Source organism: Coregonus clupeaformis, chromosome 35 (assembly GCF_020615455.1).
Source record: "Coregonus clupeaformis isolate EN_2021a chromosome 35, ASM2061545v1, whole genome shotgun sequence".
In the NCBI taxonomy this organism is placed as follows: domain Eukaryota; kingdom Metazoa; phylum Chordata; class Actinopteri; order Salmoniformes; family Salmonidae; genus Coregonus; species Coregonus clupeaformis.
The window spans coordinates 14655909-14674999 of NC_059226.1; the positions used below are offsets into that span (position 1 = coordinate 14655909).

Here is a 19091-nt window from a genome sequence, read left to right on the forward strand (position 1 = left end):
GATGAAAATTACAGACCTCTCTCATCTTTTTAAGTGGGAGAACTTGCACAATTGGTGGCTGACTAAATACTTTTTTCCCCACTGTAAGTAGTTGATATCAAATGTAACATCTCATGTTTTCTTTTTTTGTCAAGTTTAACAACCTAGATTGGGTCCTGTGTGTGTGTTACCTGTTTGTGGTGGCTGAGTTTCCCACAGTACCCAAACTCTACTAACTTAACTGGGCAGGATAAGACAGAGACTGGAGGAGGATGGAAGGAGATGGTGATAGTGTATCATGGGTTTAAATTAGGACTAACATTTCTCTATTGACTCTAGCTAGCTAAAGTTAGCTAAAACGTAGCTACCAAAAATTATAGCTACAACAATTACCAGCTAACATTAGGGCTAAAGGCTATAGCTTTGCTAGCTGATGAAAAACAAAGAGTACCTTACATGATGTAGTGTTTAAAAAAACAACGTTTTTTGATAGCTATTCACTAGCTAAGATAATTCTAAATGCTAAGGTTCACTCACCTTTCACGTCGATCCGTTACAAGTCATCTCTTATCTGTCGCATCTCCAACCATCCGCGCGCCTCCCGCTTCCAGTGCATCTTTTGACCAATGTTCTCAATTTGAATTTTACACACGAGCGCCCTTTACTCACAAGTGCAATGCTGGATCGAAAACAAACCCCTCTTTTGAAAAGGGTTCTTCAAAGTACCTCTTCAGTCTACAAAGGTTAAAAAAGAACTGATGGCAGAGTATATAGGTTTTTAAATTAACCTTAAGGTTATTTTTTTAACCTTAAATTATCCTGAAGGATCACTCTTTTTAGAGTGACGGGGGAGATGATTTGGGTCTGAAAAATGTTTTGTAGAAATGACTCAATCTCCTGCCGGTTCTATTTTTCTCTTTCGCCCTGAGACCTGCATGACATTTAGATTTCAGTGCTCATGGATCTAGAAAAGGCTTTGTGACATTAGGAGGAAAGGGAGGGGGTTCGATCGTCCTTTAGCTCAGTCCTCCACTGCCATCTCAAAGCCTTGTAGGCAGAGCGCACAAGACCAATTGAATTAAGGCAAGGCCTCGTGATGTCATCCCTGCCATTTAGGAACACTGTCCTGTGAGTGTTCCAGAGCTGGTGCGGCATCTGCAGCCCAGGGCGGTGTGTGTGTGTGTGTGTGTGTGTGTGTAGTAGGGATGCCAATAACTTATTTTTTCAGATGAACATGTAGGCTACAAGTGCCCATGTGCACACATTGGTGTTCCCGTGTGCGTGCATGCGTGTCTGTGCATGCGTGTGTTGTTGACTAGTCTATACATAGATTTATGTCCTGTTTTACCCGGTTGCTTTAAGGCCTGTGTGTACAGAAGCTTTGATCAGTTATTATGATGGGTTTTAGTTGCTTGATTTCCCATATAATAAATCTCCTCTGAATGATAAAAAGGCCAAGCTTTTGTTTTGTTTGTTACAGAGAGCCCAAATGCATTGCTGTACTGAATATTATAAACTCAGTGATCCAAATCCAAGCTAAATAGCCTCTTGAAAACTGAGCGTGAATCATTTGAGGCTAATTTAAAAGCAGTGGTAGAAAAAGTACCTAATTGCCATACTTGAGTAAAAGTAAAGATACCTTAATAGAAAATGACTCTAGTGAAAGTCAGCCAGTAAAATACTACTTAAGTAAAAGTCTAAAAGTATTTGGTTTTAAATGTTTAACTATCAAAAATAAATGTAATTGCTAAAATATACACAAGTATCAAAACTAAAAGTATAAATTATTTCAAATTCCAGACGGCACGATTTTCTTTAAATTCCAGACGGCACGATTTTCTTTAAATTCCAGACGGCACGATTTTCTTTTTTTAAATTTACGGATAGCCAGGGGCACACCAACACTAATTTACAAATGAAGCGTTTGTGTTTCGTTAGTCCGCCAGATCAGATGCCGCAGGGATGACCAGGGATTTTCTCTTGAAGACAATTTTCCTGTCCTGCTAAGCATTCAAAATGTAAGAAGTACTTTTGGGTGTCAGGGGAAATGTATGGAGTAGAAAGTACATCATTTACTTTAGGAATGTAGTGAAGTAAAAGTGAAAGTTGTCAAATATAAATAGTAAAGTACAAATACTCCAAAAAACCGCTTTAGTACTGTTTTAGTATTTTTACCTAAGCACTTTACACCACTGTTTAAAAGGCTTCTCAAAACACGTTGGCTAGACTAGTGAGAGACCATTAAACTAATTAAAATGGTGAATTGTATCAATCATAAAAATTATGTACACCTTGCATCCCACAGTATCTTGCATGCTCTATCTACCTTGAAACCTTGAGTTTTAAAACCACTTGCAATGAGTAAAGAACCCCCTGGATTAGCAAACGAGAGAAAACGATAACGTTTTGTATTGGTCCTACTCTGTGATCAATGTAATCTTATTCATTATGATCTAAAGGAGAATGCTGATCTAGGATTCAGTTCTCCTACCTTGTGACACTTTATGAATACTGGCCTGATTGATAGATAAACATGAGGCAAGCTTGTACTTGCACCGTTCTAAATGTGTTGCTGCCTGGCAGCAGAGAGCGTCAGCTAGAAGCTCCTCTCCTTCTGTATGTGTGATGCTGACTGACGAGATGAGACCCAGGTGATGAAAGGGACCTGTCTGTACTGTATGTGGGAATGCACGTGTACACACGAGGACACTGTTGCACACACACCAGCAATAGCATACTGTAGGCTACCGATACGTGTTCACATGTATGCAGAGAAATGTTGCGTTGATTCAAGCTGTGCATAATTTCTTCCTCGCTAACTTGCTCAATGAACCAATCAAGTAATCACTCAGCTAATTAATCAAACAGTTATACCTAGTTAATAATAAAAAATAAATAATTGGTCATTTAGCAGACGCTCTTATCCAGAGCGACTTACAGGAGCAATTAGGGTTAAGTGCCTTGCTCAAGGGCACATCGACAGATTTTTCACCTAGTGGGCTCGGGGATTAGAACCTGCGACCTTTCGGTTACTGGCACAACGCTCTTAACCACTAAGCTACCTGCCGCCCATAATTGACCACAATAGTATAAAAGTACGTCTTGAATTAAGCCTACATATCCCTTATGTAAGAAAATATTTCCTATGCCATAATTTGATGGTGATCATGCACATGTCAAAAAGGATGAGAAACTCCCTTCGTAAGATTGCAGCTCGGTCGTGTTGAAGCATGACTGTATTTGATGCACTGCGAGCAGCCGTCACGACAGCAATTAGGATCCGTAGCATGGCTCTGCCTGCCACCACTGAGAAAGTTCCCACTTATCCATAAAGCTGAAGGCAATCTGCTATGCATGATGTCAATGCTGAATGGATGCTTTTTTAGAAGGCGAACAGCTCAAGACTATCTAGACACGTCAGGGAGTTGGGCTACTCTTTTGCTTAAGGACCTGTTTTGGCATTTGACACCTGAGATGGTAGGAACCTATGTGTCATTTAACCTCAGAAACCAAAGTGTCATTAGTATTCAATTATTACATAATTACAGTTTTTAACAAGTCATTTCTAATTGACTACCTGATAAATAGCAGGCTGTTACCCCATTGTTTTGGTGTTTCATCTAGATTCTAGCCTGTAGATCTTTTGCTACGGCTCCAGGTGGACTTGACGCTTGGCCATTTCCATTCGTGACTGCTCTATTGTGGCGCTAGCCTTGTGTTCCCCAATTATGTAAACTGGAGAGAAAGGGGCTCTTTTGAGTCGGGTCAGTTGGTCCAAGCCATTGGGGTTCAGTTTGTGTGCGAGCATTCTGCCCATCTCACTAACCACGTTTCCATCCACAGTTGTTATGCGAGTAAAGTCATACCATATACAAAAAATCACGACAGCTGTAATGGAAACAACAGGTAGTTTCGGTAAAATGTTATAAATACCGACAGATAATTTGTTTGTTTGACATGATGGAATCTTTTTGTGCCAGTAAAATAATGTGAGAAATGGTGGTGGAAATGCCTTTATGCGCAAATGTTGATATAATAACCATCGTATCGAAGTAAACTTGGAGTCACGCGATGATATGATATGGTGTGTGGTCCTCCCACTATGACTCAGGAAACCATGCAGTTTATTAGGCTACAGATTAAATAAATGATGAACTTCACAGGGTGGTGAAAGTGCACGGTGATCTTGAGGTTCCTTTCCAATAAATATTGAGGGTCTTGTTCTGGTGACCTGATGCTTGACTGCTGTTTTGATAAATAAAAATATTCGCTCTTATCCATAATAATCTCATCAAGTAGACTAGCCTACACTGTAGCCTATCTGCCAGCTGTTGGCTAGAGCACACGTGCAAGAGCAGAGTAGGCACATTTTTTTAACGCAAATGTTTTTGTGACAACTATCGGTAGAGTTTAAATGTGATGGAAACAAATACTTTTTAATTCGATACATGAAAACTTAAGCAAAAAAGTACATTTTGTGTGCACTACGTCATCACACACTGATTTTGATCTGCAACAAGTCCATTTGGTGGAAAAACACCACTGGTGGGAAAATTCACATTTTCCTAATGCAGATTTTTGTATATTCGCTTGAAGATCTGTCACCAATTGAATGGAAACCCTAGTGATCTCTCATCTGCTCTGTGGTCCAGATTTTGTGAGGTGAACAAATCCACTGCCTTCATCCAATCGCTTTCTGTCTGCCATTGTCTGAGTGTCTGCCTTTCCATTTGTTAGAATGCATCCTTTGCTTAGCTGTCTGACTGATTTATGTTTATCCATCTAGCCATTATTCTAGTTTGCTTGCCTATATTTCTACCAGCTCTTTGAGTCTCTTTTACTTAAAAAAAATTTCATCTGATTCCTTTGCTGATATTCTTTGTGTGTGTGTGTGTTTGTTTCTGTCTGTTAGCTTGTCTGTCCATTTACCTCATCTTTTTTTTGTCTATTTACTTCTGTTAGCTTTTTTGTCTGTCTAGCTTCTTTGTCTTTGAGCTTCTTTTGTCAGTCCATTGTGTCCACGTTTTGGGACAAGATGTAGGTGGAGACGTTTCCTGTCACTTGAGACTTCATCACTTGACGACGGTTTCCCAGCCAAACAACTCATCAGCCAATATCAACTTCTAGATGAAAAACAGAGGCATGAAAACAGAGGAAAAATCGAATGTAAATTGTGATGACTTGCTTCAAATGAAAACAGTAAGTGAACCACAGGAAATATATGTGGGTGTTAGGAACTAATGCCTGTGGTCGATGCCCACTAAACATAGGGCACACTTTGTACCATAGCATTGGCGTGACTGTAGTTGACGAGCTGAACTCACTGGAGCGTTGGTATCTTCCTGTTCCTAGATTTGTAGAATGGACTTCACAAAATAACCCAACCCTATACTGTAGGTCTATTGACATGAGAACTATCAAACATCCATTGGAGATTCTATCTTATGTGAGACAAGAAGTATTCATACCCCTAGACTTATTCCACATTTTGTTGTTACAGCCTGAATTCAAAATGTATTAAAAAAATGTTTTTCTCACATCTACAAACGATACCCTATAATGAAAGTGGAAACATGTTTTTAGACATTTTAGCAAAAGTATTGAAAATGAAATACAGAAATATCTCATTTACATAAGTATTCACACCCCTGTTTCAATATTTTGTAGAAGCACCTTTGGCAGCGATTACAGCTGTGAGTCTTTCTGGGTAAGTCTCTAAGAGCTTTCCACACCTGGATTGTGCAACATCTGCCAATTATTCTTTTAAAAATTCTTCAAGCTCTATCAAATTGGTTGATGATCATTGTTAGACAACCATTTTCAGGTCTTGCCATAGATTTTCAAGTAGATTTAAGTCAGAACTGTAACTCGGTCACTCAGGAACATTCACTGTCTTCTTGGTAAGCGACTCCAGTGTAGATTTGGCATTGTGTTTTAGGTCATTGTCCTTCTGAAAGGTGAATTAATCTCCCAGTGACTGGTGGAAAGCAGACTTAACCAGGTTTTCCTCTAGGATTTTGCCTGTGCTTAACTCATTCCATTTCTTTTCTATCCTGAAAAACTCCCCAGTCCTTAACGATTACAAGCATACCTATTACATGATGCAACCACCACTATGCTTGAACATTTCAAGGGTGGTACTCAGTAATGTATTGTATTGGTGACATGGTGATTGATGCTTGACTGCTGTTTTTTGCATTACTTTAGTGCCTTGTTGCAAACATGATGCATGTTTTAGAATATTCTGTACAGGCTTCCTTCTTTTCACTCTGTCAATTAGGCTTCGATTGTGGAGTAACTACAATGTTGTTGATCTTTCCTCAGTTTTCTCCTATCACAGCCATTAAACTCTGTAACTGTTTTAAAGTCACCATTGGCCTCTTGGTGACATTCCTGAGCAGTTTCCTTCCTCTCCGGCAACTGAGTTAGGAAGGACGCCTGTATCTTTGTAGTGACTGGGTGTATTGATACACCATCCAAAGTGTAACAAATAATTTCACCATGCTCAAAGGGATATTCATGTCTGCTTTTTTTTATTTTTACCCATATACCAATAGGTGCCCTTGGAAAACCTTGCTGGTCTTTGTGGTTTAATCTGTGTTTGAAATTCACAGCTCAACTGAGGAACCTTACAGACAATTATATGTTTGGGGTACAGAGATGAGGTAGTCATTCAAAAATCATGTTAAACACAATTATTGCACACATAGTCCATGCAACTTATGTGACTTGTCAAGCACATTTTTACTCCTGAACTTATTTAGGCATGCCATAACAAAGAGGTGAATACTTATTGACTGAAGACATTTCAGCTTTTCATTTTTAATGAATTTGGAAAAATGTCTAAGCACAATTCCTCTTTGCCATTATGGGGTATTTTAAATTGAGGCTTTTAACACAATGTGTACAAAGTCAAGGTGTGTCAATACTTTCTGAAGGCACTGTAGCTCACACGACACTGTAGAGTACTCAATAGTGTTCAATACCGGCATTTATACAGTAAATACAATACAGGGATTTGTCAATGAAGCCGTGCAGGCCTGTGCTTTAAAATGGCCAAGTAAATTGCGTTCTACACATTCCATTACTATCGACTAACGTCTCAGCCTGCTTGCGTACATGCATACTAACGGGCAGGCGGTGCGGTGCAGCACAGCCTCCTGGGAGCTGCAGTGCGAGACAGATGGGCCGCAGTAAATTAAACAAGCCATCTCCTCTCTTTCTCTTCGCCCTCCTCCCCGTGACAGAGCGGGAGCGCTGGGTGAGTTCTCGTCATTATTTAACGGCGCTGTTAATGGTGTCTTTCTGCCTGCTGGCGGGAGTGTAATGGATGTGTTTGTGTGTGTGTGTGTGCAGTAGATGTTTGGTGTTAATGCATGTGTCCTTGGTGCTAGTGTGTTTTGTACGCCATTGTACACAGTCAATGGGCCCGGAAAGTGTGTGTGCTGTAAGTAAGCCTTTCCACTACATGAGTTACATGTTCACGCTAATGATGTTGAGGTAGATATGGGAAGCATGGCGTGTATGAAGATTCAAAAGAAAAAGCTTGACCTAATTTAGCATACACACACACACACACACACACACACACACACACACACGTTTTACTCCCCGCCCCTCCTTCTAGCGGGACCAGTTTGTCACATTAGGTCCGTGGTATGTCCTGAGTTCCCCTTCTATGTCATCATTAATCTATGCGATCCCAAGGCTGGATGAAGACATAGGGCCGTCCCAGATCAAAGCAGTAACGCAGTGACCACGGGCCTCATGTACAAAGACTTGCGTTGAATTCATACTAAAACATTGCGTACGGACAAAGCCATAAATGTGCGTACGCACCAAAAAAATCTGATGTATGAATCTCTGCTTACGCAGCATTCCACATACATTCTCTTTGTACATCCCAATCAACGCGAAATTGAGCGCACATGCACGAGCACCACACCACACCCTGTCTCCTCCCTCAATTAAATCAATTTAAATATGGTAATTAGTCCAATTTGGCAAAAGAAACCTGCAAGAACATGGCTAAAGCAAGCAAGAAACGAAATTTCACTGAAAACGAATTAGAGGTGCTACTATCAGAGGTAGAAACAAGAAAAAATATTTTATTTGGAAATCTGTCCTCTGGAATTAATAACAAAAGAAAGAAAAAAGAGTGGGCGAGTTTGTCTGATGCCGTCAACGCGGTGGGATCTGAGAGTCGCACCGTAAATGAACTGAAGAAGAAATGGTCAGATATAAAGGTGGAAGTTAAGCGGAGAACTGCTGCGCACCGACAAAGTGTGGGCAGAACAGGCGGTGGTACAGGGACCGATGAACTTGCACCCTTTGATCAAAGAGTTGCCTCTATTGTAGGAGACACGTTAATCTCTGGAATCGTATCCGCTGATGTAGGAGACTCGGATATACTACAGGACTGCCAGCAAGGTGACTCAGATTTATTTCCTTAACTTTGATATACATAGCCAGCCACCGTTTAATTTTAAAATGCATGCAATATAGCAAAAGGTACACCAGAGATTTCACGTATCCACTGCTTTTATTGCAAATGCGTGTACCCATTAATAAGGAACAGACTCAAATTACTGTTAAGATGTGCCTGTGTTTAATTGGACTTAGGAACCGCAGGAACGTCCACTGGCACGCACTCAGAGTCCGCACCACCTGAGCAGCCAGAGCCCATTCAGTCCAGCGTCTCCCGTGTCTCTAATGTTCCCCCCAGTGCTGAAGCCCGTCCATCTGGCCGTGTCTTGACGCATGCTGTTCTGGAGTCACAACAACAAATTGTTAGGGCCATTGAAGAAATGAACAGTCACCTTAAAAATGTCACTGACGCACTCACAGAAATAAGCCATTCATTAAAAGAATTGGTCAAAAAATGAACTTTGTGTCTGAGTACCATTTATATTGTCGCAATTACACGTTGACGGGCCTGAATGGCTTGTTGATTGTGCTGCACATATACTGGTCCTGGGTCAGGGTCATCTGGCGGTGCCCCCACCTCACCAAGGGGTATGCCATGCCTGTGCGCGACATTGTGCAGCACTCCACAGGCCAGTATGATGCGGCAAACCTTGTCAGGGCGGTATAACAGCATCCCCCGGTCCTGTCAAGGCAGCGCCACCGACATTTCAGCTGCCCAATCGCCCGCTCCACAACTGACCGAGTGCGGGAATGGGCATCATTGTATCTGCGCTCTCGGTCAGTTTGTGGGTTGGTGAGGGGGTTAACAGCCACGTCTTTAGTGGATAACCACTGTCTCCTGATGGGCAGTAATAATAATTACAGACACAAACATTTTACTTTTAGATAGAACCATACATTTAAATGCATAACTTACCAAGTAGCCACCCATCGCGCACCCTGCCAGCTTGGAGTCTCATCCCAACCATGCTGTTTGTAAGGATATATGAATCATGGGTTGACCCAGGCCACCTTGCCACAATATTTGTTAGGCGCATTTGTGCATCACATATAATCTGCACATTTATTGAATGGAAATGTTTCCGATTCACATATGCAAATTCGTCTTCAGATGGCGCCTTTATAGCAATATGTGTGCAGTCGATCGCTCTGATTACATTAGGAAAACCGGCTATCGCTGCAAATTGCGCTTTGATGTTTGGCTGGTCACCTGCATCGTATGGGAACGTTATATACCTGGTAGACAAGCGGATGATGCCGTCCCATACAGGTGGCATTGCACGGCTCAAACACGACTGGCTTATTCCTGAGCGGTCTGCCAGTTCTCTTTGGAAAGAACCGGTTGCTAGGAAACCAAGTGTAGTAAGCACCTGTAAAGGAACGGGTAATGCGTGGCTCCTCACTGTCTCTCTTTCCAAATTCGGACCCAACTCAGCGCAGAGCTCCAAGAGTATAGCCCTTGGAAATCTGAAACGGCTGATGAGCCAGTCATCGTCGTGGGCCAGAAAATCACCGTGGTCCCTAAAAACTTCGTTCTCTCCGGATTTGTCCATTGAAAATGTCTTCTAATAAAGCCAAAGCTGCCATTGCTAGACGGGTTGTATCAATTTTCACATCCTTTATATATGTTCTTACTTAATTGCATAATTAATAGAATATTCTAATAAGACTCGTGTGACAATAATATGGCAAATCATTTATCAATTACAAATTATAAGCAATATCTGGCAGGTGCGATAGAACAGTTCGTAGTGTAATGTTTGCCACTTCACTTTATTGCCTCTATGAGTCGCCAACGGACAAACATCACAAAAATGTACGTACGCCAGGCCTGAAGTTTACGTGGAAGAACGCACATTCTTACGTTAATTTCACTGTTAGTACATCTGACCGTGAACGTGAAAGCTGGCGTACGCCGTGTTTTCGTGCGTACGCAAGATTGATACATGAGGCCCCACGTCTCTTTCCTCGAACAACCTTACACCCGCCCTTCCCTGTTCCCTGTAGGGTAGTGAGTAGTCCTGTACTTAAATGTACCCTGTGCCAGCTGTCTCCTGACTTGATTCCCATCATCTCTGTACTCCAAAAATGTAAATGCACCCTGTGCCATTTTACTGATAGTATTTGTCTCTCTCCTCACTAGACTCACCTTTTCTCTTTACTCAGATGCTCCCTGTGCCAGCTTACAGATAGTATTTTCCTCCTTCTTCACTTGACTCCCCTTCTCTCTTTACTTACGATACACCATGTGCCGGGCAGCTCAGAGTCCGATGTTCAGTCAGATCTCTGTCTATAGGAACGAGGTCTAAACTCTAAGGCTTCAGGGTTTTTCCTAATCAGTGTGATTCTCAAGCTCACCGGATTGATTTTGACCTGCAGACCTGTGCCCAGCACTGTGCCAACTCAGACCGAGATAAACAAGTCTATGAGAGGGATGGGAGAAGAGAGAGATTGAAGGTAACACAAATTTAAGAAAGACATTGAGAGACAGAGATGAGAGTTGTAGGGCCATTGTCTGTCCCAAAACTTTAAAAGCTTGACGTCTGAGTAGAGACATTTCTCTTTCTCCTTTTTTTTTTTCTCTCCTCGCTCTCGCTCTCTCTCGCTCTGCTCTCTCTCGCTCTCTCTCTTCAATTCAATTAGCTTTATTAAATTGGTCATTTAGCAGACGCTCTTATCCAGAGCGACTTACAAGAGCAATTAGGATTAAGTGCCTTGCTCAAGGGCACATCGACAGATTTTTCCACCTAGTCACCTCGGGGATTAGAACCAGCGACCTTTCGGTTACTGGCACAACGCTCTTAACCACTAAGCTACCTGCCGCCATTGGCATGACGTAACAATGTACATATTGCCAAAGCTTACTTTGGAGATTTACAATATTAACATAATTAATAATCAATATTGTCAACGGGACAACAATAACCAAGGGTCAAAATAACCATACATTGAACAATAACAATAAGCATAGAGGACATGTGCAGGTTGGTTGGTCTGTCAGACACTGTCCCTCATCTTATGGCAGGCAGTACTGTAGAGCGCTGCCAACCCACAGCTCTCTGCGTCCTCCCCAAACAGGACGGGTAGTCTATCCTCATCAGAGAGGTCTTTGAATCTCTCTCTCTCGCGCTCTCTCTCTCTCTGATTTAGCTCAGTGGTGTTAAGGCCTGCTGTATCAAAGATCCATTCCCCCTGGACGCTTTTCAATACCTTCTGGAACACAGACAGCTGTGAGAAATCCACTACCATAATCCTATTCAGGTGAGAGAGGGAGCGAGAGACAGAGAGAGGGGGGAAGTGCTAGAGAAGAAGCGTTTGTTTGTTTGTTTGTCTTATCTCTGTTTTTAATAACGGTCTTTGATACGAAACACAGAACAGGGCAGTACAAATGATCGTCCCCTCAAATGATTTCTGGAAGTAAGACTTAAGATCTGAAGTGTTGTGTAGTGTGTGAATTTGTAACTTTACTGTAGATCTTTACTGTTTGAGTGTTGATGTGGGTGTTTAAGGGTACAGACTACAGTACTTGTGTGTAAGCACACCGGTGTGATGACTTACCTTTTTGAATTCGGTTCATTGTTTAACAATGTCCTCAAAGGTGTGTATGTACAGTACGAAGGGTCCATACAATGTAAGTGTTTGCCAATGGAGTAGGGTAGCCATCATCATGAGGAGGCTATGTACAAAGTGTGTGTGTGTGTGTGTGTGTGTGCGCATGCCACATAGGCTACACATCTTTGTTTGTGTATGTCTGAGGGTCGACTGCAGCCAGGAACATACCGAGACTACTTTAAAGGGAAACATCTTCAGGATGGCTTCTCAGTGGGCCCCCTCTTTCTCTTCTCTGCCCTGTGTCTCTGAAAAGGGACATGGTGTTGCGCAACAGTTCAAAGGCTCCTTGTTGGAGAAATTGTACATAAGTTATTCTACTCATTTACTATATTTCATTATGCCATTTCAGTACTGAATTGTTATTTTCATAATGTGTGCTTGTGTGAGTAGGACGAGTGAATGTGAGGAAGATAGAAGCAGTCAAGGTCGCGTCCAGCGAGGAGGAACCAGCTGCATGAGTTAGAAAAACAACTAATCTCAGAATGTGGGCACGCTCGGACAGCGTACCAAGATAGAAGAAGTCACACTCAGATAATGGAATATGTGAACTGGTTTCAACTGGATCTGTTTATGCACCCTTCCCCATTAGCAGTTGAAACCTTCTGTAACTAGGGCGTTCCTAACTTAATAAAATGCAAGAGGAGCGGAGACTGATTCAGAGTGGTTTTGGAGGATTGTAACTGAGCAGTCTCCGAGCACTCTCCTTGCAAGTAAAATATACTCAATTCTCTGTGTCTTTTCTTGTGCAGGTTATTCTTATAAATGTTGGGGGTTTAAACCTAACATTTAAATGGTCCTTCGAGCCGGATGCCAAGATACCTGACGATCCCAGCGGGCGAGTGAGATCCAGACAAGTCTGTGGCCACAGCATTAAGACCCTTTTACGGGACTGGTCCCTCCCTTGCGGGCTGGGATCCGATGGTTGAAGGTAGATCCAAGAACGCAGAGAATTGTGAGTAAAAAATTCATAAAAAAAAGAGGAATGAATGTGAATGAAGTAAAGTAATTTTCAAACAGTTAAATTCCGTGGAGGGTAGACTCCTCTAGTTACCAAACTAGTTAAATTCTACGTAGGACGGCGGAGTCCTCTGTGTTGAAAAGAAAAACCCTGACAATTCTAGACTCTATCAGGTAAAGTAGTTTTCGAACAGTTAAATTCCGTGGAGGGTAGACTCCTCTAGTCACTGAACTAGTTAAATTCTATGTAGGACGGCGGAGTCCTCTGTGTCGAAAAATCATATAAAAGTTGTATGAAAGTGTAAGAGTGTGACTGGAAATATAAACACCACTAGGTATTTGTATTTCATACCAAACGAACAAGGTGTAAACGGTGAACCTTTGTGGATGCTTGTAGGTAAGAAAACTCCACCTGGAAAGGTTGAAGTGAGTTTTACCATAAAGGGTTGTTGATCACCGTCTTGTTCGATTAAGACCCAGTGTTAGAACACTCTAGGTGTTGAGAACCCACTGGGCCCAAATTTAGTTCAAAATGGGGAAGGGACAAAGCAAAGAAAAACAAAAGTTCCTTGACAACCTTCCGTGCAAAGATTGGAAAGTAGTACAAAAAGAAGATCCTACAGCAACAGAACCCCTATGTTACTGGATAAAAAAAAGTACAAGTTTAGTGGAAAATTGTCTACCACCGGTCTAAAAGAGCTGCAACAAAAAAAATAAAAAAATGCAGACAGAACGAGGATAGGATGAGGAAAGAAGGTTGAACAGATAATTGATAATGGATCATTTGAGATGAGATCACATGTAGCAGAGTTAGGGTAATCAATTAAATAATCATTGTATACTCGAGGAATTTTGAGTGGTTTTATAGATTAGTAATGAGGAATTAGATTGATACAAACAATTATTGATGGGTTAAGACTGGGGATAACCAGGAGAAAGAGATTAGCTCATCTCGTTGGAATGTTGCCAAGGGCTAGGGGAGCAGTAGTGAAGTTAGGCCGTATTTAGGTCATAAAAGTGAACTACCAAATTAAGGCCTGGCTATTTGTGGTTGTTTTTCAAATTGGGTTTTCAAATAAAAAACAACACACCTAGTATGATGTTTATAAAGCCTTGTTGTTTCAATTTTGGGGGGTTTCAGCAGGTCAAGGGTGATAGGTCTTAGAGGAGCACACAGTGAATTTTATGGAGTTTTTTTTTTTTAGCTTTTGGCTGAGTTTGGGGTATATATGATTTCTTATGAGAATGAATGTCATGAGGATTTAATGAACACTTGGGATAGCTAACATTTATGAAATATTTAGAATAATGGTAATGTTTAGTATACTATGGGATTAAACAGTTCGTTAAATGATTTCAATGGCCTCTGAACTCTGTTTTAACATTCTGGTGTTATTTTAATCATCCACACTAGTAAATTCTAAAGGCATGAGAGGAGGACTTTAAGATAGTTTATTTTACTAAGTTGAGGGTAATTTATAGTACTGTGAAAATTGTGAAGAAGATTATAATTTGGTAATAATATATTTGATTTGAACCATAAAATAACAGAAGAGAGAGTGGAGGAATGGCAATTGGATAATGAATTACCAATATTAACTAAAGTGATTGTTTAGATAGGTGGTAATATTGACACATGGCCAAATCATGTGTCAAAAAGGGGGATGGTTGGATTAAATATTAAATATATACGAAGGAGAGGACAGGGAATACGTGCAAATGACAATCCTAGAGGATGTTGGTCATGTGGGAAAGAGGGACACATAGCCAGAGATTGCAAAAACGATCCCTCACACAACAATAAGAACGCATGGCCCTCACACGACAATCAGAACTATGGTCCCAGGGACCTACAGATGTGGGATTAGTTAAAGGAGCAGCACCTGTAATAATAAGACCTAAAACAGAGCATCGCCCTAGGATAAAACAATACCCCCTAAAACCAGATGCAATGATTGGAATAGAGCCAGTGATTGAAGGTTTAGAGAAAGCAGGTGTGCTAATTGAATGTGCTGAGTCGCCGTGCAATACACCAATTTTTCCAGTAAAAAAGGCACCTCCATCAACAGGGTGGAGGATGGTTCAAGATCTGCAAGCTGTAAACAATGCTGTTATCCAAAGATCTCCATGTGTGGCAGACCCACACACGTTGCTAAATTCATTAAACCCAAAGGCTAAATATTTCACCGTAGTGGATATCAGTAATGCATTTTTCTCGGTACCAGTGCATAAAGATAGCCAACACTGGTTCACAAATGGTCTAACCCCTTATGAAGTGTTGTTTGGCAGACCTTATAGATTACCATGTTTTAAAAACTTATGGGAAACTGATGACGATAGCACACTAGCAGATTACATGAGAAAAATGCTGCAACAACAAAAGCAATTGACAGAATCAACTGATGATGGTACAACCTCTGTGTCCTTACAGAAAGACCAGTTAGTTGAACCAGGAGACTGGGTCCTGATAAAAAGTATAAAGAAGAAGCATTGGCACTCACCTAAGTGGGAAGGACCCTACCAAGTGCTGTTAACCACAGGTACCGCAGTAAAGATTGCAGAACGTAGTACATGGATTCATTTGACCCACTGTAAAAGAATAATTGGACATGTCTAAAATAACTATTTCCATCATACTGTTCGTAGTCACCATTCTTATATGTTTCATAGTGATAACTCTATGGTATCTGCTGTAGCGTTGTAGCTCTTCAACGTACCACCAGAGAAAGTCCGGTTACAAAGGGAACTGTAATTTTAGTTTGCAGTTGTCTCAAACCCGGTGAAGATTGTCCACCACTCTGTTGTAGGTAAATAGGAGGAGTTCCAATCTACAGCAGAATGATCACTCAAGCGCATAAAAAGATGGTGGCAGTGGGTGGAATAGTTGGAATGATTATAGTGGTGTCATTACTGTTGTGGGAGAAGAATCATAGTGTGCAGAAGAGAAGGGTGGGCTATTATAACACCAAACCGTCGCAAATCCAGAAAAAGATTTTGAAAAACCCTTGTAATACTACAGATGGAGATCAGGATAAGACAGAAGAACTGTATTTTTGCTATCAGAATAACAGCACCCAAGCGGTGTTCACTTTCGATAATACCTTGAAAATAGGAGGTTACGGTCTAGATAGTTGGGAAGATTATGACTGGTATTTGGACTGTAGTGGCATGAAACAATCAGGGCATTGGTGGGGAAACGTGTTCACCACTACAGGAAAATGGTCAGAGGGGTCGTTTGGGTTTTCTTCTAATTCTAAAAAATGGAAAAAACAGGTCTCTTTGACAAAAACAAACAGAAAGATAATGCTGAACATTAATACAACCCAAATACCTTTCGGACAGCCCGACAGTTTCAGTGAGCATCAGAACCTGCCGTGTCACGGACTAGCTTTATGTATTTGGAGGCCACACGCTCAAGATCCCTGTACCACGTTACTGCTGTGCCCAAATGTCACTATGACAAATACGACACTATCTCTAACACCGCCAGACATCACGCCAGGCCCAAAATCTAGCTCCCCCGTTAAACCTAAGATCTACATAAAACCTGAAACTGATGATTGGTTCAAAATAACCACAGGGGTATCACGCATTGACAACAACTGGCTCCTAATGGTAGAGCAAGCAGCTAAAGCATCAGGAGCAGACTGTGTAGTGTGCATGGGAGCCAGACCACTGCTGCAAGTGGTGCCCTCAGCGCTGGGTTTAGACTGTCTAGTAGATGTAATGAATAAAACTATTCCGTCAGAAAACTGCTCCAGTTGGGATAAAATTTATCCTTTGACTACTGCTGAAAAACAAAAGCCTCTATTTTCAAAGAAGGTAGCTGTAGGAAACTTTACATGCATAAATAGAACCGGTGCTGGGGTCAGACTAGGTAAATTAAACGACACCCAATGTTACTCAGTAGAAACAGTGAACATGGCGTTTAAACCTAAGGCTCGCAGTGACATCTGGTGGTGGTGTGGAGATGATAGATTATTTGACAGGTTACCATACAATACCACAGGATTTTGCGCCTCAGTGTCATTGATATTGCCAGTATCCATTACACCTCTCACCGTCACTGATTTGTTGACCACAGTAAACGTTGTTTACCCACACACCTGGAAGAGCAGGCCAAAGAGATCAGTAATGTCAGATGATCCCACCTACATAGACAGCATTGGAATTCCAAGAGGAGTTCCTACTGAGTATAAATTAATAAACCAAGTAGCAGCAGGTTTTGAATCCTCATTATGTTGGTGGTGTACAATAAACAAGAATGTAGACAGAATCAACTACATCCACTATAACGTGCAGAAATTAGGGAATAAAACTGAAGAAGGGTTCTCCGCCATCCACGAACAATTGTCAGCTACCTCCCTTATGGCTTTCCAAAACCGTATTGCTGTCGATATGCTTCTAGCAGAAAAAGGAGGAGTCTGCTCTATTTTTGGTGACCAATGTTGTACATTTATTCCCAATAATACTGCAGCTGATGGAAGTCTAACTAAGGCCTTGGAGGGGCTTAGATCTCTCAACAGCAAGATGAAAGACCACTCTGGGGTTGACACGTCAATGTGGGATGGATTTGGAGACATGTTTGGCAAATATAAACAATTAGTGTTCTCTATTTTGACCTCAATTGCTGTGTTTACAGCTATCCTCACCTTATGTGGATGTTGTTGTATTCCCTGCATTAGAGCATTATGCACTAGAGTGATAACCACCGCTATACAACCTGTCAAAACTGAGATGTCAGAAATGTATGCACTCCTCACCCCGGACGGGGACCTTCAGACTAACAGTGATGATGATGATGATGATGATGATGATGATGAGAAGCTGGAGGCGAGTGATGAAACGTCATTACATTTCCCTGATCTATTCCCAGATCCGGGAGATTATGCAACTAACCTCTGAGTGTAACACTTTGAACTATGTGATGAATTTGTGGCTGAAAATCTGACAAGAAGAGGTCTACAAATGATGGTGAATATAGCAAATAAAGTGAATAAACAGGAGGGAAATGTTGGAGAAATTGTACATAAGTTATTCTACTCATTTACTATATTTCATTATGCCATTTCAGTACTGAATTGTTATTTTCATAATGTGTGCTTGTGTGAGTAGGACGAGTGAATGTGAGGAAGATAGAAGCAGTCAAGGTCGCGTCCAGCGAGGAGGAACCAGCTGCATGAGTTAGAAAAACAACTAATCTCAGAATGTGGGCACGCTCGGACAGCGTACCAAGATAGAAGAAGTCACACTCAGATAATGGAATATGTGAACTGGTTTCAACTGGATCTGTTTATGCACCCTTCCCCATTAGCAGTTGAAACCTTCTGTAACTAGGGCGTTCCTAACTTAATAAAATGCAAGAGGAGCGGAGACTGATTCAGAGTGGTTTTGGAGGATTGTAACTGAGCAGTCTCCGAGCACTCTCCTTGCAAGTAAAATATACTCAATTCTCTGTGTCTTTTCTTGTGCAGGTTATTCTTATAAATGTTGGGGGTTTAAACCTAACACTCCTCCACTTGCTCATCCTGGTCGTGAAAGCCTGGTTACTGCGCGTACATTTCCACCCTATAGTGACCCCGGTGGCCTCAAACCTTCAACGTGATTTACCTTTCGGAATGGTAGCGTACAGCGTTTCTAACTTCTAACACACACGGAATTTTCCCCTTCCTCTTGCACCAAATGGAGGAGAGCACAACACAAGGCTCTTTTATATAGTTTTTACTTCTTGTCCTTTGAAAGAGAAGACATGCTTTATAGGTGGCAAATTCCTTTCCTAGGTTCATTCTTTTTGAAGGTCTTTGTCATTACTGCTGGAGCAGTTCTCCATTTTAGACTCACTGCGGCAGGTTCTGACTAGCTTGTTCTCACAGCTCGTTAGTTTAGCCTGGAAACTATGGCTACATCAGACACAATGCCGGGAAATCGATGGCAGACTGTAAAACGATACGCTTAAGAGATTCTTAACTCCATTAACACCTTTCCATTTAAAATCCTGGATAAAAACAAGTTCATTTTGACTCACAACCCTTCACTATAACACTGTGTTCCTATCCTCTTAATGATGTGCAATTTCTGCTGTCAATCAACCAATCTGTAATATTCCTCCTTTGCTG

At 41.4% G+C, this 19091-nt stretch overlaps 2 protein-coding genes and 1 long non-coding RNA gene across 3 annotated transcripts in view; 2 read left to right on the top strand and 1 right to left on the bottom strand.

Annotated features, from left to right (window-relative positions):
• The window catches only part of LOC121550468 (retinoic acid receptor alpha-like), a 196554-nt gene that overhangs the window by 9330 nt on the left and 168133 nt on the right, over positions 1–19091 (top strand). The gene's annotated exons all lie outside the window — the stretch shown is intronic.
• Positions 8406–9553, bottom strand: LOC123482603. Its single transcript, XR_006657805.1, has 2 exons — positions 9323–9553; positions 8406–9244 (listed from the first exon to the last, which is right to left on the bottom strand). It is a non-coding gene; the product is annotated as an uncharacterized LOC123482603 (long non-coding RNA).
• LOC121537760 lies at positions 12312–18420 on the top strand. The gene is made up of 2 exons (XM_045210866.1): positions 12312–12970; positions 15407–18420. Exon 2 carries the CDS (start codon positions 15814–15816, stop codon positions 17878–17880), a length of 2067 nt encoding a protein of 688 aa, XP_045066801.1. The 5' UTR covers positions 12312–12970; positions 15407–15813; the 3' UTR covers positions 17881–18420.

Excerpts from the sequence above, each read along its gene's own strand:
- LOC121537760 (XM_045210866.1), top strand. The coding sequence starts at position 15,814 with ATGATCACTCAAGCGCATAAAAAGATGGTGGCAGTGGGTGGAATAGTT.